The following is a 25,904-nucleotide window of genomic DNA, read 5'->3' as shown; positions in this document are numbered from 1 at the left end:
ATTTTTCTAACACATCAAACCTGAAGGACCTGAAATTATTTTAAAATTTTTGTTCAATGCAGTCATGTTGCAAGATTTGACTACCTCTAATAACTTAATTTGAAAAATGTTCTTGTGAAGAGTTTATGTATCATTTGATAAAGAAGAACTTGGAACCATTTGTTTTAAAATAGTCATATTTTGACGTACAGAGAGAGTGGACACAAACTTTACTGAAGCATGCAAATCTACAATTCTGTGCAAAATGTTGTCTTTACAGGAAGTGCAATAGTATTGTAAAATGTAATTAGATATAATCTTCCCTGTTTTCATTAGCTATTAACTTTATGTAAAGATAAACTAAAGCATAATGAGTCTTTTCATTATCACATAATTGTTGTTTTAATGGTTACATTACAAGCAATATAATCCTATACATACTTCCACCTCTCTTATTAGTGGGCAATTATTTTGAAATTGTCTATTATAATCTACCCACAGAGACCAAAGTATTAATGCCACCATTTTAGTATAATGATGACCATGGTTTTGAAATCAATATGTTAGCCTCAGGGAAAAACGTAAAGTAATAATGAAGAAAATATTTACATTATATGCCAGTCTAAGTCCTAGTACACAGACAGAAGAAGTTTAAGGAAAACATGTGGAGCTGCTCTTGCTACTGCTATCCTGAAACAGGTCAAATACATATGAAGCCAGTGGTTATTATTTCAAAAACAGAGGAAAACTTTTAAGTGATGCAGAAATAAAAGCTTGGAAGTGAAACTGGAAGAGGCCTTCCCTGAATATATCATCCCTGAGGACCGTCCTAAACCATATCCAGAAATATTGCCTGAAATACTCTATTTCCCACTGATAAACAATGAACTGGCCTTAGTTACTCATCCATTCATTGCCTTTCTCCTCACCAAGCAAAGCAGTGGAGCTTGGCAGGAAGCCACTGGTGCTTAGACAGGTCTAAGCAGTACATAAAGCTTGAGGATATCCTGAGGATATCCTATATAAAGTTAAATGAAGTTTCATATCCGCAAGGCACTCCATGAGCGAGACCCAAAATACCTCTAGGAATTAGAAGGCTCTGGGATGCCACTGCAGCTGAGAGTCCCTGGCAGGATCTGTACAGTGGTGCTGAAATCCAACTCTGTTGAACACTGCGCTTTCTTGAAAGAGGAGATGAAGGCAATTTAAGACCATGAAATAAGCCCGGAGGAGTTAAGGACCACTGCTTTCTTCTGCTTCAAATATGAAACATATTTCAACAGTGTCATCAGTAATATAAAATCAGAGCAGCACAGAGAGAGCGAGCAGAAAACCACAAACACTATGTTCTAGCAAAGACACAATTATCCCTTGATAAAAGAAAAAGTTACACATGACAAACGCTAGTCACATTTCTTAATGGACGGGAGGAAGGTGTGGAAACAATGCTAAGATGGATGAACACAGGATAGGAAAACAAATAATACTTGAAAAAATTGAAACTAAAATTCTTCTTTTAGAAGAATGCTGCTGTGCAAATACTTTTCAGATTATTTTCTTTCCCTAATATTTTGATTGGTTGTAAAATGTCAAGAGACTACCGCTAATTTCACGTAGAAGGAAGTGCTGGAACATTACTGTGTTTGGCTGAAAACAGGTTATAGAGCAGCAGAAATCGGTTCAATTTTGCAGTTCCAGACCATTCCAACCCAAAATTAGCACTGTAAGAGATTGAAAAGCCTTCATGGTAAGCATACAACATTCAAAAAGCCCTATGGGCATGAATTTCTGCACAGCAATAGCTCCTGCTTTCCCCCAGTGTTCTTTTCTCAGGGAATTCAAGTTGTAAAAAGGGGATAAACATTCCTTGCCTCACAAAGGCATTTTGAGGCTTAAGTGATATCTGCAATATTTTCAGAAATGCTCTCACAGAAAATGTTTGGGATGCTCTTCAGAGACAGAAGCACTAGCATCTCTAATGAATGTACTTGAAGGAAAACTCTGAAACAACATATGGAAGCAAACTGAACACAGAGCACATATTTCTGACATTTATCTTTGTTTTTATTGTTAAGATAAAAGCACGCTGTTTGTTTCTTAGGATTTCATCTGCTATCGCTTTCTTTCCTTTCTCTGTGTCTTATTCTACACTAGTGACATCATCTGCCACAATTTTTAAAGTTTTGCAGCAAATCCTCTGCTTTGGAAGTTTTAATGAGTCATGTAGAGAATGTTATTAGACAGGGAGTTCATGCCTCCTTTCTGTAACCAGTACGTCTAGAGCAGAGATGATATGCTTGCTGGGATGACTGACTTTTAAAAATAAAAACAAAGAAAAAGAAGTCTCCAAAGACCAGGATGGCATAGTAACAGCAAACTTGCAAAGAACAAATATGGGCATTTAGAAACCTTTTCTTCTATTGCAGTTGCATGTTTACTGAATACTAATGTACTGGATAGGATTGCTCAGGTTCTGAGATGACTGGTGTCTCTGGTATGCAGTCCCAACTGTACTGAATGCTACTACAAACAAGAATTGCTTACAAAATCTTGAAAATAGAATGACTGAATCTTTGAACATCTGCATAAAAAAAGTATTCCCCTTCACACCTAAACTAAGCTACATGCTGATCAATATCCAAGACATCAGACAAACTATTCGAGGACACTCCTCAAGATACATAATAAATCCCCACAGTTGTGGTTACATTTTTCCATATTTTTATAGCTTCCCAAACCTGTTAAAGCTATGAATGCCTAAGAAAAATTGTACATGCTGCTCTTGCGCATGGTATTCTTTAAATGCATAGCTGCCTCGCTGTTAAAAGCTCAGAGAATTTGAGTATCACAGGAACTGTATAGGATGTAGTCAGTGATTGTTTTCTAAACGCAGGTTGTAGCATATCCCAATAGCACATCAAGTTCTCCGAGAAGCGTGGCTGTGAATCCTGAGTTACCTTCAAAGACGTGCGCTATAAATCCATGTGCACACACATATATATATATCTGTACAGTTTCACTGTTCTGAAATTGCAGCCTGAATTCTTTATATGGGATACATGATAACAGACATATAAATAAAACAATGTAGAACATCTGTTTTGTTTTCATATGGGTAAAACTACATATTGAAGATGTGCATAAGCAAGCACCTAGTTAACACTGAGTTCTAAATTAATTTAATGAGACACAAAATGTCACCATTTTCCCCCAGTTTTCCTCCTACCTATGTGTATGAGGTCTCACACAGGCTTGATTTCCTACCAATCAAATTTACAGTGCAGTATTTGTTTACTAATATTTCTACATTTTAAGGTAAAATACTCCAACATCAGTTCAGGCTAAACTGTTTCTACTTTCAAACAGTTTTTCTTCTGCTGTGTTGCCTATTAGTTCAAAGGTTTGAGAAGACAATCTTTTCTAGACATCATTCAGTGAGATATTTGAAATTAGTTCTCAAACACCTTCTCTTATAAAAGTCTTTTCCAGTGAGTTTTACTAGCTAGTGGGTGGACAGATGCACAGAAACTCTTCTCTAACTGAAGCAACAAATCACTGTAGTGTTTTATTTCCTACCTCCTAAAGTTGCTGTCCTCACTTGAGCAGCAACTCTATCTCCCAGTGCATCTCATGCAGTTTGATTGCAGTATGTTGTCTTTTGCTAAACACTGTAAATATGGCTCAGTGCACTTTAGGGAGCTTCCATTAAAAAACCCACAGTTAACAGTAACCGACAGATATCATACTAAAGTAACAGCAGCAATACATTTATTTTCTAATCTATTTAATATATCTTAGGAAAGCATTTCTGGGTGACAATAGGTGATAAGTATCGACTTCACTGGTAATCACTCTGTGTTTTTAAAGACAACTATTTCAGTTGGCAGCAAGGTTGAGTTTTAAAAAATAGATTAATTTCTTCATTCTTTTAAAAATTTGTTCTGTTCCTTTAAAATTCTAAGTTCCTTTAGGAAAATCAAGGTCTATTTTAAACACTGTGATCTGAAAAATTGAAAATGTTGAACTTCGGAAGATGATCCAGTAAAGCTTCTTTGAACACCAAAGGCTTCATTCAAGACCTATGCCTCTGCTAATTTTTCCCTCCAAGACTTCTGTCTTTGCAACCATAAAATACCACCTTCACCACCAGCAGCAAAACTGGAAGCACTGTGATCCACAGCACTACCAGGATTGCTAACATATGAATCACTGATTTACATAAGCCTTTCAAAAGGTGGATGTTCACGGGATGCAAGAAAAGTTGAAGCAGAATCTCATCTATGTGTGTAATCCCAGTGTTGCTCATGAGAGATATCAGCAATATTCTCATAACCATAAAAGCTGCAGAATCTTTAAAGGACAGGATGGAAAAGGTGCTCATGTAATTAGAAAAATACCAAACACTGTATAAAGATTTGAACATACACCTTGTCAGGAGCAGAAGACAGATTCAGTGGCACTTAAAGAAGATGTGATAAATTAAAAGCAATAGGTTTTGGATTAATTCAACACCTGCACAAAGATAAAGAAAATGCACAAAGATAAAGTAGATCCTGATTATGTATTTCTTGACTTAAATCATTAGGTAAAACGAAATAACTCCATGGCTAAAGTCAGCAACCACCACAGAATCAATAGGTCTCTGAGCCTACACCAATCTATATGCAGCCACAGTTTTATCACAAAATATTAGCTAATATTGATATTTTGTAATAAAGTTTCACTTTACTATGTAATTAGTGTAATGTACTAGGAGCTTTGTTTCTTAACAAAAGTCCTGGTGCTTGGTACAGCATTTACTGGCATGTTAAAAAACGGACTTCTATTGAGTTCCATCTGCCTAATAGAGAAAAATGTTCATCTTAATTAGGAAAATCTTCATAAAGAAATATAAATGCAGTTACTAATGGTCTGCAGAGAATAAATCTAGGACACTCAGAAACAACTGGTGTTTTACCAGGAAATGGAAGAGTGAATATAAACCCCCAAACAGTTGTTAGCTGTCCAGTGATTGACCACAAATAGCAATAGATGTGGAGGTTTTAAGTGTTTTATAATGAAAAATCTATTTATTTCATTAAGGTTTCATGCTTCAGACCCTTGTTTTTTCAGGTAATAAAGCAGTCTTAGCTGACAATGAAACTATTTAAACCCTCTATGAATTAAGATGGACAAATCCATTAGCAGTTTTTGAAGGAATTACTTTATAAAAAGAAAGAATGGAAGTGCCAAGCAATGGTTCAAGAAAGATCCACCATCAAGCACTTAAAAAATGGTCACTATATCAAACATATTTTGGGGGTTGCTGTGATGCTCACAGGCAGTTGAGAACTTTATGCTGACTTTATTGGTGCAGCAGCAGACACTACATAGTCATGATAAAGACAATATCAAAATGTAAACTATAATTCATTTTTGTCCTTAAAAATGTTTCAACAGGCATTATACATTTCATCTGTCAGTCTGAATCAGTTTTTCCCTCATTTTCTTCCAAGAGTTCTGTAATATAAAGATGTTGATATTCCCTATCTCTGTTCATTTTCCTTCCAAAATGAAATGAACTTTTACTCATCTTCCAGAATGTATTTCTTTTTAGAAAAAGCATGCTAATACAAAGCACTGATGGGAAGTACTTCCCAAGTCCCAAAATCTAACTCTCTGAGCCAGATTCAGTGTCTTCACAGCTTCTCAGTGAAAAACTGCTTTCTGCAAATACTACCTAACTACCTAAGATTTTATATTTTCTCTGAATGGCCTTGATAGGAAAACTAATACATGTATGTAACCAAGTGCAAAAGTGAAACCTGCATTACTATATTACTTCATTCAAGCCAACAACCAGAAATATGGTAAAAAAATGATGCTCTGGCCACTGACAACTTTACTACCTTGATCCACAGAGAATATCACCAAACAATAGTAGTTGCAGCTACTTGAGCCTTACAGAATGTAATTTCATTTATTCATTTCAGTGACATTTTTACTAGACTACAGCTTCATGTGGATTAGTCAGACACATCGAAACCCACATATTAGCTGAGGTGAAGCTGTGATGACTGCAGTTGTCTAACAGTGTCAATCTGAACTTCAGATGAATATAATTTGCTAGCTCTAAATGACAGAGATATAATATAGATCTCGTATATTGCCAAAGTAATAAATAATTAGTGAGCAGAACTGAGTAAAATAGCAGGTTGAGCACACCCCCAAATTTTGAATCTTGATGCGGAAGTCAGCCATCAGAATGATCCATCTTGCTGCCTCAGATGATAAAACAGCTTTCTCACAACCTAAGACATAGCACCATCTGGCACGAACAGAGGAAACTAAGAACTTCTGGAAGAGAAGCACAACAGCAATTTAGTTTCTTCAGAATTGTCCAAGATATTAACACAAATCCTTCAGAAACAGCCATCTGACTGCAAATGTGGCTCGGTGAACCTGCCTTCTGTAGACATGCTTGTATAGCTAATAATCTCAATTAAAATGTTGTTGAATTGAACTTAATTGTTTGAGTATGGGATGGCTGTTGTCAAAGTTAAGACAGTGTGTATGGAAAGTCAATTGTCTACCAAACAAGCTGGGTTTCAGAACATTGTGTCTCTTAACAGGAATTTCAGGAGCTCAGAATACATCTCCTCAGCAAAGCTCAGCAGGCTCTTTTCGGTAGTTAGTTATAAGAAGAGTGACTAAACCCACCAAGTTAAGCTGTGCCTTGAGCGGTATCAGCACACGTATTGCTGGCTGTTTGCTGGGGCTCAATGTCCTCCACATGCAGTTGGACAGAAGCGGTCTGATCACACCGTCATCCCCGAGAGAGGATGTGGAGCTGTGCCATTAGAGGCACTACTCGGACGTAGAGTGCTGAGTGGTTAGCCTGACTTGTTTGTAGTGTAAACACAAATAGAGTCTGCAGTCTGGATGACACTAGACTGTTTCACTGATATTAGCGCAGATTTATTTTATCATTGCTTTTTGAAAGTGACTTTTAACACAGACTGTTTTCTAAATGATCTTTAAAAGACACTCCTTTCTTCCTCATCACCTTCACCTAAGGCAATAACATCCCATAGCATTGATCTATTTGCTGCTAGTTTTCATTAATTTTACCCTCCCTAAGGGTGGTGCAGCTTTGGTGCCAGCTAATTAAAACCTATTTAGGGCTGTTCAGTGCACTTTATCAGACCAGAATTAGCTCTGCTGCTTTAATGAAGACTACAGTTTTCTCTGTTATTACCAATTAAATGTTGTTACATCATATTGCATTATATTTCTAATGCATGGCAAAGATAGAGATGGATTTACAACCACTTACCTGGATTGAGGTACATACAAAGATGCCACATTTAGTAACTACCTAATATTTCTTTAAATCCTTTCACTTGACTCAATACATATAATATACCACAACATTAGTGAAGTACTGGAAGAAGCTGCCAGCTTTATGCTCCCTCTAGGGAAGTACCAAGTAAAATGCATTAATGAAAAATTGTGAATGTCTGGTAATGAATATTATTTATGTAAAACAATTATTCAAAGTGGATAAGCATTCACCGCCTTGAACTCAAATGCTTCACTAATGAAGACTCTCAGAAAGAACATATGTCCCCCAGATTCATGACACCACATGCAAGGTTAATTCTCCAGTGTGGATAGCCCATATCAGAGGGTATTTCGTACTGCTGTAGAATTAAAAAAATGCTTCATTGCAAAATAAACAAACTTGTTTGTTGGAAATTATTTAGAGGCAATTCTTCTTGCTTCCATGAACCAACAATAAATCATTTGCCACTACCAAAGCTGTGGGTATTGAACCTGCACTCAGTGAAGTCAGGGATGAAGCTCCCGCATCAGTGGTGGAGGACCAGAGCTTTTCTGCAGTAGAGAAATGACTGCAGCACATACCTGTTAGCTGCTTCTCATAACATCCTTTAAAACTTGAGCACTGCTAGGGTGAAACTACTGAAAAGTCCCACTAATGACCTAAAAAGATGGTACATCAAAGAGTAGAAATAGAAAGCTCTTCAAAGGCTTGACAGACTAGAAATCTGTTGCAATCTCACTATGCATTAGTAGCATACACTGTACATAAGGACAGTATTTTAGGATTAAACTAAAAAAGATGTGGTTACAATCCACTCGGTACATTTTAAAATATGAGTTGAACTTGGTTTCCTTCCAGAATTTTTGCTGGGAACATGTTGAAATAGACCTCTGTTCAATCTAATATTGCAAGCAAGAGTTGATGCTTCTCTGAGGAACTGAAGGAATATTTGGCTGAGGAACCTGAGTCTGCCTCAGCATCATAATAGTCTGGCACAACATGTGAAACTATTTTCATCACCCACAAATCTCTTGTGCCCTCCCCATTTACTGCTTCCACAAATGCCACATACCTCTACCAGCCTCGTGACCCACCCTGGAAACAGTAGACAGGTCCTGTGAATTGAAGATGTTACAGAAAATGAAACAGTTTCCAAACTGAGGTCCCCTGATTAGTAGGGAACCGCAGGATGTTTTCTTGTGATACAGAAGGTGTTGGCTGGTGACATGTCAATTGTTTCCTTTGTTTCTGGCTGACAAGTGCACTAAACAATGTTAAAAACACCACTTAGTATTTGATGTGGAAAAGTAGGACTAAAAATGAAAGTTGCAGTAGATGCAAGGATTTTATCCCATTCCCACTGTGAGAAGTGGGGTTTGTTTCACAGTGTTAAAGGGAGGCACAGGCGAACACAATGTGATGTGGGTCATTAGGCAGGCTCTTTACAATTTGCCACTGTGTGCTGGGTTTGGCTGGCATAGGGTTAATTTTCTTCATCGTAGCTAGTAAGAAGCTATGTTTTGGATTTGTGCTGAAAACAGTGTTGGTAATACAGAGAGATGTTTTTGTTATTGCTGAGCAGTGCTTACACAGAGCAGAGGCCTTTTCTGCCTCTCACCCAACCCCGCCAGCGAGCAGGCTGGGGGGGCACAGGAAGCCGGGAGGGGACACAGCTGGGACAGCTGACCCCACTGACCACAGGGATATTCCAGACCATATGACATCATGCTCAGCATAGAAAGCTGGAGGAAGAAGGAGGAAGGGGGGGACATTTGGAGTGATGGCATTTGTCTTCCCAAGTAACTGTTAGGCGTGATGGAGCCCTGCTCTCCTGGAGATGGCTGAGCACCTGCCTGCCGACGGGAAGCAGTGAATGAATTCCTTATTTTGCTTTGCTTGCGTGCACGGCTCTTGCTTTACCTGTTGAACTGTCTTTATCTCAACCCATGAGTTTTCTTATTTTTACTCTTCTGATTCTGTCCCCCGTCCCACGGGGGGCGAAGTGAGCGAGCGGCTGTGTGGTGCTTAGTTGCCGGCTGGGGTTAAACCATGACAGTCCTTTTTGGTGCCCAACGTGGGGCTCGAAGGGTTTGAGATAACAAGAAATTTGACTGGAATGTGCTAGATCGAATTTATAGCTGTTATTACTGTTTAGCGATTAAATGACAGGCTTCTGTGCTTGCCATTGGGCTTGCTTGCCTCACTGTATATTAGAGCCTAGTGCTCATTAGTGGCTCCTTTTGCTTTTGCTGCTTGCTGTACTGCTTATCATTTTACTCTGCTGTGCCTGGGAACATTTTGATAACAGCAATGGCGATGTGCCTGGGCTGGCAGATGGCCAGGGCATTGCTGCTGTTTCTGTGCTGCTGTACTGGACAGGCTGGAACTCCAGTGTGAGCTCGAGTTGAAGGGACTGTGATGTGTGGATGAGTCCACATGGGTGCAGGACACCCCGAAGCATCTGTGGCTGTGGATTAGTCCACACCAGAGCAGGTATATCTCAAAGCATCTGTGACTGTGTTTACGTCTGTGCCGCAGCAGGTACACCTCTGAAGGGATTGTGGCCCAAGGATAAGTCCACGCTGGGGAAGGTACATCTCAAAGCATCTGTGGCTGTTAAGTCCATGCTGCAGCAGGTACACCTTGAAGCATCAGTGGCTGTGCACGAGGTCATGCTGGAGCACCTCAAAGCGTGTGACCATGAATAAGCCCATGACAGAGCAAGTACAGCCCTAAGGGACTGCAGTCTGTGGATAAGTCCAAGCCAGAGCAGGGGAAAGGGGGAGGAGTTCATTGCGATGTTAAACCCTATAACCTGGCCCAAAGGGACCAGGGGTGGACATTGTAATGGGTATACCTTTAAATTGTTGTAATCCATTATTTGAGTTGCATGTTATAGGAATTACTACAGCAGGAATGCCCTGAACCAGTGGGGGACAAGCCTTACAAGAAGCAGTGCAAGTGCAGCAGTGACCCAACCTGAGCTGGCTTTGGTGCCACCTCTCCTGTCCTGAGTGACCTCCGTAAGAGATGGAGCTGCCCAAAGTAATGGGCTAAATTAATTCAATGGACATTTTGTGGACATCAGTGGACATTTTATGGGCATTTTACAGGGGTGGCCCATAGACTAGGGGAATGATAGCTGTGTATATCAAAAGATGGGAAGGGGAGGGTCGTTAATGAAGATATATTGGATAGTGTGGGACCTGAGCGTGACATAAATGGAATGGAACAAGGGGTGGAGAATGTGCTGGGTTTGGCTGGGATAGAGTTATTTGTCTTCGTAGTAGCTGGTAAGAGGCTATGTTTTGGATTTGTGCTGAAAACAGTGTTGATAATACAGCGAGATGTTTTTGTTATTGCTGAGCAGTGCTTACACAGAGTCAAGGCCTTTTCTGCTCCTCACCCCACCAGTGAGTAGGCTGGGGGGCGGACAAGAAGCCAGGAGGGGACACAGCTGGGACAGCCAACCCCAACTGGCCAAAGGGATATTCCAGACCATATGATGTCACATTCAGCATAGAAAGCTGGGGGAAGAAGAAGGAAGGGGGGACATTCGGAATGATGGTGTTTGTCTTCCCAAGTAACCATTAGGCGTGATGGAGCCCTGCTCTCCTGGAGATGGCTGAACACCTGCCTGCCGAGGAGAAGTGGTGAATGAATTCCTTGTTTTGCTTTGCTTGTGTGCACGGCTCTTGCTTTACCTGTTGAACTGTCTTTATCTCAACCCATGAGTTTTCTCATTTTTACTCCTCTGATTCTGTCCCCCATCCCACGGGGGAGAAGTGAGTGAGCAGCTGTGTGGTGCTTAGTTGCCGGCTGGGGTTAAACCATGACATGCTGCTTGCAATGTGAAACTTTTAGTTGTTGTAACAGATTAAGGAGAAAGAAATTGGGCCATTTTGACATTAGGCTGCTTAAGAACTTTGTTCATATTCACTGGGAGAACAGAAGTTCAATCTGCCTTTGCATGAAAAGAAGCGTTTTTATTGTGTTAATTGCATAATAATAAAACCTTGAGATGTGTTAATTTGTTGAAGAGGAATGGATCAGGCTGGAGATGAGGGTACTTTGACATTGGACGATGAGATTTTTTGAGAAGATATACTAAGATCTGGTCTCACAATAAGGATTTTGATAAAGTATTGTAAAGTTACTGTGACCTGACTGACTGTTAACATGGAAGAGTCATAAAAATAAACAAATTTATGTTTAGCAATGCAATATTGTACCCATGATCATATTTAGCTCCATTAATAGGTAAACCAATGACTTGGACTATCAGAGGACATCTTCGAAGAACAGATCTTGTGTATTTTCTCTATTAGCCTCTGTTCATCTCTTTGTTCAGTTAAACTAAAGAAGCCATGATAACCTTGATACCTTTACGACATATAGGAGCTCCCACCAACTCCAGAACTGTAGAAGTAACGTGCACTGATGAACAAGCTGAGGGGCATGTTCTTCCCTATGTTTCAATAGTTTTAAAGAAAAGAAAAATCAACTCTAACCAAGTTTTGACCGTTTAATAAAGTGAATCAAGGAAGTTTGAGAGAACAAGCTCTTCTACTTCAAAAGCTAAGTCAAAAGTTCGGACTAAGTTAAACTGTTTGCGAATATCTGTATTTTTAATTTGGTCAGAAGAGCTAGAGTCCTTCACAACTGCAAATTCATGATGTGCAAATTCAAAAATTAATACTAAGGCACACTAGTGACCTGGAAACTCCTTCCTAGTTAGCTCCAGTGAGTGTGCATGACAGGTGCTTTTCCATGCCAAAACACAGATGATCAGAATTATTGCAGCTCGGTTAAAAAATCCTGCAATTTGTGGTCTTAATTCCACAAATCCAATTTCCGCTGTGAACATGCTAGCCAAACAGTGGCCCTCACACTTTCATCTTCTTACAGCCCCCACCTCAGCAGCATAAACACACATTCTCAGGCATGGAAAACAGAATTTCAGCATAATTCTGGTAAAAACCTTAATCTATTACTGTATCACTGATAATCCATTTTCACCAAGAAATATAAATAATGCATAACCCTGAGGTTTGTGTTTGAAGAAAAGCCACAGTGAATCTCAACAGAGAAGAAAATACAATATCCAGAGTTATCCTGAGGTTGTGCATTTGGAAATGTTGTTTGTGTAGGATTATCCTCTTCAAATAAAACGTCAATTTAATCAATAGTAAATTGAGCTGAAAACAACACACAGCTTTGAAAATGTTTCAGGAAGACATCCAATATTTTTGGGACTCAAGCCAACAGAAATGGAAAGAACAGAAGGTAGCGTAGGTGGGGTAAATGGGGCCTGGCTGCTGCCTCATCAAGTGCTTATAACAGTCAAAACCATATAACAATCCATTAAAAACATATCTGGGGACTCATTTAGTAGCTGGCATCCGTCATGGACTTCTCTGATGTATCTTTTGTCAAACATTTTAATTGTTCTTCACATTTAGGACTTACCGGTCTTTTCCTGTCTCCTTCTTAAATACTGCATCACAGTAACTCATGCGCTTTTCTGTTGTCACATAGATTTTGGCAGTTGGGTAGCTGTCAACAGTTTTCTTCAGCATGTTGTACACAATGCCATTTCCATCCTTCCTCATGTTTCGAAAAGGTCCCCAGATCACGTAAACAGTGTTGTTGGTTTCTTTGAAAAAGTACTCAGGATTCTTGAGTAGGAGAGGCACACTTGTGTGAGAGACCACTCTTACTGTTGTTCTCTTCCCAACATCCTCCTCATAGCCCTTTGTGGGAGCATTGTTCATCCTCCATATGCATGAGGACTTGTCTATCTCAGCTCCCACCTTCTGGCCAGCCATCTGTCCCGAGTTTGAAACAATGGCACAGAGGTCACAGTCAAGTTGTAGAGGCTGGAAGAAAGAAAACAAAAATACATGGCAAGTCTTACTCTGTAAAACATGAAGACTGAAAACTCATTTAAAAGAAAGATGGGCACAGTCCAACAAATTGATAGCAACGTTTCTCTTTAAAAAAACCTAACAATACCCATGTGGTAGAGCTGGTGGAAGACCCTACCACTACAAAGCTCTGAATGCAATCCTTTTTAGTGAAATAGGCAGTTCCAATCTTTTCCTTTGCTCTCCACCTTGCAAAGTCAACTAGTAAAATAATCATTCCTTTTTTTTCTCTAAATGTTACTCTTTCCACTAGAAAACAATGAAAGAAAGAAGCAGCAGAAAACAATATTTAGATCAATGCCGCCTTCTCTTTTAACAAGATGTTGTGAGCAATAGGGGAAAAAGTACAGAAAAAGCGATGCTGGAAATTTAACTATACACTGGCTGTGTTTATGTGTCTGAATGAATTGTTCCCAAATTTGTGACAGAAATCAAACATGAGATGTAACTCTAAAAAGCAATCTAGCAGTTTGAAAACCCTGCAGTTGGAAAGGAGATGTAGACAGAGGAATATGCTGTTCTTTCCCGAGAATGGTTATGACCCATGAAAAATGAGAGGCAGATGGACTGGTGACACGCAAGCTAGGAACCTACTCCTGGGCAAACTGAAGTCAAAGACAGTACTTCCTGAGCATGTTCTAGGGTACTATTTCTCCAGTATGAATTGAAAATATGAGCAGTTATCTGTCTAACAGAGATATAGGGACCTATCTGATGTTCCGTTTGTTAGGATATAAATAATAAATGTCTTTTTGTTCTTTTGTACCAACAGACTATAAGGAAATGCCCTGTATTTAAGTTGGATTGTATGAAAAGTTTGGTTAGAAATCTAAATTAAATGAAAACTTGATCCATCAAAAAAACCTACAGAAGATGGTCCAGGCCACAGATCATCTACAATTCTTTGTATGGTCACAGACTTGATCTTCTGTCATGCTCCCCCATTGGGAGCCAGTGACTTCAGTTTAAAGTTTGTTAGGAATACTTCCCTTCATGTTCTTCGGACATTTAGCCTGACAGGATGCTAGATGCTTTTCTGATCAGACTTGTGGTTATTTCCCTTCAAAATCACACCTCATTTAGCCGATGTGGATGAATATCCTGGCTACATTTGACCACTATAACCTTAGGACACGGTGGCTGACAAAACTTCAAATTTCTTTGGTAATAGTGCATAATATAAGGACAAGAGATAAACATCTGAAGAGAGCCAAATTATAACAGCTAAAATATCTCACATTTGGCGACAAATATTGTACTGAACTAAGGTGCATCCTGCAAGACTTCTGCAATAAATCTGACAATTGCAAAGGTTTCATTTCTCTACTGTGATTGGTTTGATTTCTCTATGTGAGTGGTTCATGAAAACATTCTTTCCTCATTTCATCAGGAGTTAAAGATGCCTGACTGCATGCAAAAGCATTGGCAATGTTTCCTTTACAGAATACCATGTATTTTTTTATAGCTGTTGTAGTTTTAGAGAGCTGTCCTGCATAGCTCTCTGACAGCAAGGATAAAATCCCAGGAGATGCAGCTGAAGACAACAGTCTTTCTCTTTACCGCTTAGTTACAGAAATCCTCTCTAAGATACATTATGAGGACACGGCTGGGTGACCTAAACAAATCCGTAAGCATAACTCACATCCTAACATGAAGTGAATTGTTAAAGTCCCAGCAGATTAATGTATAGCTTTCAGGGTGAACTTTCAAACTAACAAATGCTGAATATGAAAATGCTAAATAGGAAAAGCCAATTTGGTCAAGAATCTGGTCCCATTTAAATTTGTCTCAACCTTAGTGCTGCTTTTTGGGTTGTTTTTTTTTTGTTTGTTTGTTTTGTGTGTGCGTGTGTCCCAATATTCTTCATTCTCCATTAAAACTGAGCTGCTCTCTTAAATTTGGAATTGTTTGATTTCCTGACCTTAGTTAGAAATGCATTGCACATTTTCTATTCACTGAGTATAACTGTTCTGCTCGAATAAACTGAGTACACTCACTCCTGCAATTGTGTCCCCTGGTTTTCTAGCTCTTTTGTTGTGATTCATTTATCTTGTTCCAATTTATAAAGCGCTTTCATAATATTGAATGCCTGCACTAGGTCAACATATAGTCTGCTCTTCTTCAACAGAGGCAGAGGCTTAACCCCTCCCAGCCCTATCTCAGAATAAATATTTTTTACAATGTAGAGAAATTTTACATGTCCTAATATGCGTACTTCCCAACAGAGATCCCAGAGAGAGTTAGGAGGCTGATTGACACCCATGACAGACATTCCACTGACTCCAGAATCATTCGCTGACTTCAATATCTTTTTGCATCATATCTTCCTCAATGTATGAGAAAACACATGTCAATATTTATCCATTGAACCCCCATATGGAGGGAGTCCGGCAGCTTGCAGTGTTGATTTATAAGTGTCACACACAAAAGGGGCAGTTTCAGTAATCCATATACAACAGCTTTCTCATTTTCCTCATTTAACATGACATTCCTGTTTGTTATTACACCCTAGCTCAGGTATGACTGTCCCATCACTTTAGGACTCAAAAGCTGCCTAAATGTAGCTCCTCTGCCAGGTGGGTCCCACAGGAGCTATTCAGGCTCATGGATTTGGCTGCCCGAGGGTCCAGAATTGGGAAGCACCCAGGTAGTTGTGGCTGCTACTTCTGCTGCTGAACTAGGACACAGCTGCCAGCTGTCTATGACCCTTGGGGAGTTGGAGTGATGTGCCGTTGTCCCCCTTCACCCCATACTCTGGGGTCCTACATCCCTCACACCCTTCTCCCATATGCAGATTTTTTGCTGCAAGGTTGCCCATGATAGCCCTAACCTGTATGAGAAACTATCACTTTTCCATAGCCCTAACCTGTATGAGAAACTATCACTTTTCCATTGAACTTGCTGTATTGTTTGTATTAAGGATGAACAGAAGCAGAGAGACAATTCTTACACACAGAAACTGGACTACAGAGAGATGAAAACTGGAGAATTAGAGAAAATGTGCCTTCTTGCTGATCTGTTTTGCAATTAACAGTAACTGTTTACAGGTGTCCACATCACAAACACCAGGATAGCAATTAAACACTAACTCACCAGCAGCCTTATCAGAGAAACCAAAAATGGGTCTGGCAGGCAGTCCAGGCTGCCCTCTCACCTGCAGAGATGGTCCAGCAGCAATGGGATTGATACAGATTGGCAGGACCTTACAGAAACCTATGCTGTTACTGTTTATGCTCTCTGGACTAAGAACGTCGGTTAAGGGTTCACCTGTACCTTTTCACAAGATCTTAATTCACTTGCATTGTAGATATATGAGCTAAAGAAAAAACCACAGAGAACCATTCACCTTTTCTGCTCTTTTCATATATTTAGACACATAGTTCACCTCTACACACCATGAGGGCTGAGCTATTATTGCTTCTAGAAAATTATTCATTTTGTCACTGACCAGAAGGACGTAGAAGTCCTCAGCAGAGCAGCTGGGCATGATTCTGACAAATTGTCCCATCTTTTTCCTGAATGATATATTGTAACTGTTGAGGAGCACTTATATTTTAATCAGTAAAGAAAATGAAATGTCTGACCTTTCCATTTCCTGTGCAAGCTTACAGACAATAGAAAAGATAATTAAAACTGTGAATTAGAACTTGCAAAACAGTACCGTCTCTCTAGCAAAGAGAAATAGCTGTGTAATAAAGGTCACTTATCAAACAGTTCTAGTTATTAAATCTTTGCATTTAGCACTGAAGTAGCTTCACAGAATCAAAGGTCAAATCATTAAATAACAAAAACAGCCAGAATTAGAAAAGGTCACAAGCAAATCTAACTAGAAGTAGGTCACAAAACATGATTCTCTTTCACAGAGTATTTCGATATTTGGAAAACTGGTTACTTTCCAATTTGAAACAACTCCCCTATCATTTCAAATGTCTCCGCCAGGAGACTGAAATTCCAGCTACGGGATCATTTCTATGGGTGGTTTTCCCAATGGCACACGCCCTGGATCACCAAGTTTCCCAGACACAGACCTGTAGGTCTGCTGAAGTCCCAGGCGGGGATAATCTCAGGCCAGGTCTCAACCTCTTGGCCAAAACTTCAGTACAAGTCAGTGGAGTTCAACAAAACAATGTCTTGACAGACCAGTCACGTCCCAAGCTCCCGTCTTAGCAGAGACTGCCAGAGTCACTCTTCAGTTGGACCAAAACTAGCCCAGGACCTATGCAGATGTAATTTACACTAATGAAAAGCTGAATTTCTCTTGCGACTTCTTAGCCCTATAGGCTGGTGGCGTGCTGGAGAGCTCACTCCAACCACCAACTCTGCTTTACTTTGTGAATCTCACAACTAATCATGCAGATAGTTAGGAAATTCAGATTAAACTTTCCCAATTGTTACTTTAACAATATGATTGTAATTTTGTAAATTGGACGGAATGCCCATTCACTACATAATGAGGCAATTATTAGCAGCTCGCCACATATTAATTTGCTCCTTTAATGTTGAAACAAATGAGATCTTTTCTTATAATCATCCTATTTGAGTGAATTCTAACAAAGCCGATTGAACAAAGCTCCAGAGAGACTTTCTTTATTTCAATGCCATTTATTCTTCTACTCTTCTTGGATGTCTTTAGAGTTTTAGAGGATACAACATTTATAATGATGCCAATAGGGAATAGATTTTGCCTTTATTCTTCATGATGTTCTTTTGAGGTCTTTGAAATGGAAGGTACAAGAGAGGCATTAACCGTCTGGCATTGTTTTTATTGCTTTTCTCTACCTTACAAGCAAAAAATGTATTTTAATTTTTCCTGTGTTTCAGTGATGATTAACCAAGCTGGTTTTATCTGCACTTACTCACTTTCTTCAGACCTCTGACAAGGAGGAAAGACTTGCCAGGCTTCTCTAAGACAAAATTCAGCATGTTTAAAGAAAAGAAAGATAGTAGTTGTGTGTTCACCTAGCAAGAGCTATCAATTTAATACAGCACTCAGAAGCACTGCATATAAATCACATTATATAACTAACATCAAGCAATAAAAATAAAAATGATAAAAAAACACAGGTCTGATTACCCTGAGTCTGTGGTTGTACTCCCTTCCCTCCTGTGGTAGTGTTGTGGTTTTTTAGTCTTCAGCAATTGATTTTGGTCCTATCCCCCAGCATCACATCCCTGTCTTCATAAAATTTAATGTTAAGATGTCATAAAGATTTTAACATTTTGACATTATTCTGAAATAAGCCCTACGTCAACAAGCATCCCATTTCCAAATAAACAGAATATTTCATAAGACTGTTCCTGAGACTGAAACACCTGGGATATTTTATTTAGACGACTGTCACTGATATGTACATAAGTGCTAGAAAGAAGTTTTTATTTAAATTGAATGAATTGGAAGAGAATGCATAGGAGCCACGTAATGGGACTAATCTTGCCGTAAGAGACTGAATAAGCAACCATCACTGAAATTCTTTCTATATACACTGACCCAGTTGTTACAGAACTGCTACTCTTTGATTTGCAGCTCATGTTACAGCTCCTTAAAAGGTAGCTGTATTGGCCCTTTGCTTGAACAGGTATCTTGTGGATTCCTAATGTCAGTGGTAAAGAGACAGAAAAGGGAAGAAGGCTTGGACTTTTGGCAGAAGTTGAAACTTGCATGCCAGAGTCTCCAGCACCTTCTAAACCTTCATTTGGTAACTGTATTTTTCAAACACTATAGCTTTCTTTCTCACGGAAAGGAAAAAAAACCCACCCAAAACACAAACCCAAACCTTCCAAATATGAACCACAGTGCAAAGTGATGCAGTGTCATCTTTCTCACTTTCAAGACAGCTCCAGTTACTCCACGCCAGCTCGTATCTCTTTCAAGATACAGCAGAGCAAATGCTCACCAGAATGTTGCTGATTTTGCTGCAGCTATTGGGAACAATACAGGCAACTTTGAAACAAGGCAAGAATCAAGTACATCTCATGATACTGAGTGCTGAAAAATAAATGCTTCAAATATATGTGAGAAAACTGAGTAGCAACAGTCAAGTATATGACCTATAACGAAGAAACCAGAAAATTGGTCTTTTTCTGTATTTCCCTCTATTCAAATATAAAGCAAAAATTGAAAAGTCAAAGATATTACCCCTCTTGATAATCCCATAAAATAAAATTTGAGTAAAACCAGGTCCAGCTTGATAAAAATATTTTAACTTTCTATTTTTTAAAAATCATATTTAAATAGTTTTCTAAAATGGAATTAAAATGCTCCTTCAGTTGAACATTTTTCTGTATTATGCAAAGCTTAAAGCATGGTAGTTCACATTAACAGAACAGGTCTTTCATTTTTTCCTTTCTTCCTGGTTTGCCCGCTGAAACTTCATTGAGACTGACACCTTTTTTCTAGTATTTTCTTCTAGAACAATAAACTATTGAAAGATTCCTGATAGCTCCATTGGTAAAAAAGACTCAGAAATAGAAAAGTGGCGGAGAGTTAATAAAGAACAGGAGAGGTTGTTCTGTCACTACGCGGAGGGTTAATGAAGGAAGGAAGGAAGCTGCCAGATTCAGTGTTTCAAGTGCAACAGAAAGACCCAGCAGAGGCAGAGTGCTGGAGGACTGATGGTCAACAGCCCTGTGGGATTTCAAGCACTGAGAGAATGGCAGACAAAGAAAGTTTTGCCCCAAGCGTTGCCTGAAGGACGTGTGAGGACCTGTGCCGCACGTGCACTCTGTCAGTAGAAGCCACGTTTTAGTTTGCATCTCAGGTGGTTGGTAAATTTTTCTCTCCCCATGTAGGATGGCAGAAGAGATGTGCTCTTATTAACATGAATGAATACGTCACGAAAGGAGAAGGAAATAAATAGAAGCAGGATACCAAAAGAGAAGAGAGGACAGAAAAAATCTCAGAGAACAACTGAAAGAGGCTATGAAAAGGTAGAATATAGTTTAGTGTTTAAAAGAGAAAGATATAATGGGAAAGAGGATTTGAGAAAAAGTAAAATACTGATAAATAGCCAGTAAGATAAAACATGATGTTTAGGAATGATATCTAGCAAAAGAGAAGAACCAAAACACCTAAAGATATCTGTTAAGGTATAAACTAACTGCTGCAAAGAAAGCTTTATCGGACATGTCAATCAAATAACTCCACATTAGGCAGAGAGAATAGCTTTTTTCCTTTAACCTGCAACTGCCCAAGCAGAAAACAGACAGAAACAGATACATTCACTCCAGCATATAGTACTACATCTTGTAGGTAACCAGAAGCCCTGACAACTGTAGACATTCAGTTGCCTACAGTTCGAGAACCACATAATTAACACCTCTGAACAGGGGGTGGGGGTAGAGAAAAGCAGAGTCTTCTCTGGCATATAAAATATCAGGATAAAAGTACAAATATGCCCAAGAACCTATGTGGAAATGTTCATGTCAAACACAGTTGAGGATTGAATGCCTAATTGTTATGGGAGGGAGGCAAACTCCATCATGCACACCCTATACAGCAAGTTCATAAGGTAGGCACTAAAACAACTCACTCTGAAAAACAGCCTATGAAAAAATTAATTTCCCAGTTGTTCAAAAAGGAAACCCAAGAAACTACGTTAGTTATAGAGTACCCCCACCTTCATCTCAGTGGTTTAGCTGATGACCATAGATAACCAGAATGTTTGTGACACTCCATCTATCACTTATTTGCAAATGTACAGCCTTTGAAATATCATGGCTTTGTAATAGTTCAAAAGCCGGGAATTCTTCCAACCGAATGCTGCTTGCTGAATGCTGAATCCAATAAGTCATTTATCTTAACTTCTGCCACATTTCTCACTTGCCCTCATTAGCACGTGATAACTCTTGAATTTTGTGCACAAAAGTTACTGGAGAAACACAATTTAAACCAGACTCTGTCCATTGAACTTCATGAACAACTCCAAACACAACAGAACCAGCTGATCTGACCCATGGCATCCCTTCTGTCACTCTACTGCAAAACTGTATTTGCAACAGTATATTTGCTACCAGCAAAAAAACCATCATCACTTGATCCTGTAAGTTATTGGTTATCATACTATTTAGGTTTATTTTATCTTCTGCAATTCTCTGTTTATATTGAATTTCTTTTCTGGTTTTTTGTATGTAGCAATAAGGAAGATAAAATTTGTTTCTTCTCTCTACAGGCATATTTGCTCGGCAAACAATACAAAACACAGGGAGGTAAAACATCACTTACAACTCAAGGAGACATAAAAGGGGGGAACGTACTGTTAGCACATGGTCTGAAGAGCAAATGAATCACAGTACAAAAGGACAAAAACAATTTCTCACATCCAGTACCATGTATGGCATCAGAGCACAGGTAACATGTAACACATAATCCTTCCTTACAGAGTGGACTTGAGAACGATATCCTTGAAAGCAACCAAGGCCAAAAGGCTTCTCTCCACAAAAGCTGTTTTTTCTTTGCAAATAATAAGTAGTATCTGTGCAAAAAAAATTAATGAGAATTCCTCGCTATGAAGTTGACTACTATAAGACTATGTCTAAGGAATTCTTTGTCACATATGCAAAACATTGGTTAATCTGTAACCACTCACTTTAATTTGTATTTATTATAAATACCCACAGATGGCAGTAAAGTATATAATGTATACTGCAGATTTGTTCCAAGTTTGCTTTCTCTAATAACCTCCTATTATCAGCACTCACCATTAATCATGGGCCATTATCTAGCAACTTATTTGGCTGAATCACAGATGCAGGAATGCCTGTTAGGCCTCTAATCTAAATACATTTGAAAAAATTACACTCACAAGTAAATTATGGGACTTCTAATTTGAAGTTCACATCTTATTTCAGGTCCATTTATTTGGGATCTGATATGGGGAAATGATATCGAGGTAAGCACCAAAAACTGTCAGAAAAACTACCTTGTATTCCCCCTTTTTTTTCCCCTGAAAATCCACCTAACAGGCTGGAAGCCTAACCTCTAATTTATTTTGTTCCATGCTGTCTAGACCTATTATTTAATTTTGTCTCTCTTGGTGGTCTATCTGTCAAATTATTTGTATGCATGGAAGGAAAGTGATAAGCTAAAATGCTAATTATCCATTTTTCTGAAATTAAAAAAAAAAAAAAAAATCCATGCCAGGAATAACAATAAGGTTTATTACAATAGCATTAAAACCAGTAGCTTTTTTATTTGACAAAATAAGCCTTAAGAAGCTTTCTGAGTCCAGTGTTTTTAATTGCAGGATGCCTTATCTAAAAGAGAATACATACTTGCTTCTGGCCACATTCGTTTCTTTTCCCTCATTGGTATATTGGGAATATTTGCTGTAGCACTTTATGACTGTCAGCTTTAAAATGTTTAAAATCTTCTGTAAAAATGTCATGTCAGGTTAAAACTTTGCTGACGAGGTCATAGTCCAAAAATTAAATTGTTTTAAATATCTTTTATTTTAAGATTTTTAAACCATTTCAGTTGCAGAAAGATATAAGGTTAAATCACCATTTTTCAGATATCTGAACTTTCAAACACTATGGCACTGGGCACTAGGACAGAAATTACAACTGGATTGGAGAGTTCTTCTTAAATAATTAGGAAGATTTATTTTAAGGTCTTTTAAGTCATTAATGGAAGCTGTTGAAGCATAGCTGCATATTTAAAAACTCTGAAGGTAAAGGTCTGTTTCAAATGAAAAAATTGTTGTACATACACTCTCTTCTGATTGCTTTTACATCATTGCCTCAGTGCGCGTGTCCACTAGCCAAATTTTAATCGGTGCAGATTTCATTGCAGGCACTAGTTTGTAACATGGACTAACACTATCTGCAACAACTTTGTAAGCACTCTCAAGTGGGAACTGCTGGGTTAAATGCTTTGTAAACAATTCAAAGATCATTCTGTATCAGTTCTCCTTCCTCATGGAGCATGACAGTGTAGCTTCTGCTACTACGACATCCCACACCAGCCCAATTTCCCCTTCACTTGAAAGCCTTTGCTAAAGAAAAGCCCCTGACCACAGTGGCCTCTGCCAAATCTTACTGAAGTCCACGGGGCCTTGTGCAGGTCTGTGCATCATCACTGCAGAGCTCAGAAGAAGATCAAGGCCTGAGGAGGTGCTGAATAACATGCATACACAAATAAGGTGGTAAGTTACGAGTTAAGGCATGCTAGAAGCAATTGCATAACAAAATCTTATTAAAAAAATGAAAATAATAAACCCTTTCAATCTTTTCTCCACTATATAGTCTGGCCTGACAATGATATAGTTGCAAGACATAAAAAACACTACCTCCAAAATGGGTAGTTATAATCATATAGCTCTTCTACTTATAATTTAAATTTTTAAGAGAGAAATTCATTTTTAGTTCTTCACACATCTTAAGGAGAAAAATACCACTGTAAAGTACCTATACGCTGACTTTCTAGGTAAATCTATAGCAGGTTCATATTCCCCATTACAGTCAAAAGCAAAACTCCTACTGACATCATTAGAGCCATGACTTCACCTAATGTCTGAATTTAGGAAAGAGAAATTTGGATTCTTATTTCATAGATGGAGAAGTTTGCTATCTGTAAACAGACTCAGCTCAGCAGCAAGAGAAACAGCAAGGAAACTTCTCATGTAGCATGTCCAGCTTGTGGTGAAAATCTGTGCAGGTCTAGGCTCAACAAGACGTACTCTGAAGAATAAATTTAGGCGTGGGACTATAAAATGATATAGCTCAGAAGAAGAATGTTCTGTGCGATTACAAGATTATGGTGCTGCTCCTTTGCCCAGGCAGCAGCAGAGGCCTCTCACCTATCATTCTGCTTCAACCTCTGAAAAGGATGTAGGGTATTTTCTTGATGTAAGCTATCTGCTCACAAAGCCATATGACAGTCTTCCTTTTTTGTACGTGAGCATGCATGCTGATGTTCTGTGCTATATGACCTTGCCTGATGACTGCTGAAACTATTTCCCCCCAAGTCTATTTCTGGGATGAAAACCTAGGAGGCCACGTTAGCTTCCTGCTCTTGCTGGCATCAAATGGGTTAAGCCAGATTCTACATTTCAACCCTGCTTGTGGGTGCACAGGGTTTGTGTAGGTTTTTCAGGTCTTTTTTAAACCTGTTGACTTTAATGAAGCTTGCGATTCCTTGTTTCCAAAGATCGTAATGACAGCAGGATCTTTATTGTCTGACAACTTGAAAAGCAATCTTAAAGGTCAACACCAAAGCTCATCAGCTGCTCAGCAATGAGTACGGTGGTTCTGAAAAAAGAGGTTCTTGGGGACAGCAATAAGGAGGGAAACTTGGCGACCTCTGATAGCATCCGCCTCCTGACCGCTTTGGCTTGCTGGCATTATAAATATGATAAAATACATGTCAAGTGATTGCCTAGCAAGGGGAGAGAAAATGGAAGACTGACAACTGCCTTCTACAGCAAACAGGTTGTGCCTCTTTTCCTCCTCCTTCCAGAACAATGCTGCTCCATGCTACAGGGTCTGTTGCTCCTCTAGCTATCAACAGCTCACAACCACACATTGGGAACTGGAGAGGCTAGTTCCACCTCACTCCCACAAAGAAGGTCTGAGGGACTACAGTATGCAGCAAAGTGAAAAAAAAAAACCCAAACCAAAAAAGCAAACACCCCCCCCCCAACTCCACTGAAGTCATCAACTAATTATAAAATAATCGTCCAAAAGAAATGCCCACCTAGGTTACAGCTGATGCTGAGGGAAAAGCCCAGAGAACAGCAATGAACCTTGGATTGCATAGAATAGCATTTCTTCATTTCCATGAACAGTATATATTGGAAAACTTTTCTATAGTCATGTTAGTTCTATTTTCTGTTGTCTGCTTAGTGACTTAAAAAAAAATAAAATATATATAGGTATTAACACAACAAAAGCAGCAAGAGAGACACATATATATATGGAGAGTTTAGATGATGTATTAATTCTATTATAAGAAAATATTTACAAAGCAAATGTGAAAGCTTTGGCGTCTCCTCTCTCTGAGTCATACTACTGTGGAATTATAGATGCAGTACAAAGAAAACTGTGTGTGTGTGTTCAGCTACCCTATCATACATGGTCTCAGACATGCACAGCTTCCTTATGGCTAAAAAGGACCAAGGGAGATGACCTGAGGATGGAATACTGATGGACTACATATGTCCCATAAAAAAAGGATCCTTTTTTTCAGGGAATGCACCTTTGTAATTGAGGGCAATTAAGCTTTGGAACAGGTGCCCAGAAGATTCTGGAGTCTCCATCCCTAGAGATTTCCAAAGCTTGATGAGGCACAGACCTGACCTAACCTTGATATTAGTCTTTTTATAGACAATGTTGGACAAGATGGACTCCAGAGGTTCTTTCCAACCTATTTTTTTTCAATAATTCTAGAATTCTGTCACTTCAAGAGCCAAGGGGAAGTTGGATGAATTTTAATGAAAAAGACAACACACATTTTTTAATAGTGAGGATTATTCATCACGGGGTGGGGGGTGGGACAGACGACACCACAAAAAAAAACAAAACAAGCAAAAACACAACAAAAGATTGGAAGTTGAAAAATTAGTGAAAAATTATTCTCTTTTTTCCTTGTCTGTTCTTGGTTCTTTCTACTGCCTGTCACACAAAATCACATATAAAATACAGTAGGAGAGAGAAACATCCCTAAAATGAAAACAGGA

General features: G+C 38.9%; 1 protein-coding gene across 3 annotated transcripts in view; it reads right to left on the bottom strand.

The window, feature by feature from the left end:
* ST6GALNAC3 (ST6 N-acetylgalactosaminide alpha-2,6-sialyltransferase 3) overlaps window positions 1–25,904 on the bottom strand; it is a 231,405-nt gene that overhangs the window by 67,866 nt on the left and 137,635 nt on the right. For all 3 annotated transcript variants that reach the window (XR_007507042.1, XM_049808591.1, XM_049808592.1), the window contains one exon: window positions 12,773–13,182. Coding sequence is in view for 2 of the 3 variants with exons in the window: in XM_049808591.1 (XP_049664548.1) it covers window positions 12,773–13,182 (410 nt within the window). In the remaining variant the exon portion in view is untranslated. The remainder of the gene's footprint in view (window positions 1–12,772; window positions 13,183–25,904) is intronic.

This window comes from Accipiter gentilis, chromosome 8 (genome assembly GCF_929443795.1).
Source record: "Accipiter gentilis chromosome 8, bAccGen1.1, whole genome shotgun sequence".
Taxonomy (NCBI): domain Eukaryota; kingdom Metazoa; phylum Chordata; class Aves; order Accipitriformes; family Accipitridae; genus Astur; species Astur gentilis.
This window is presented reverse-complemented; position numbering and strand designations above follow the sequence as displayed.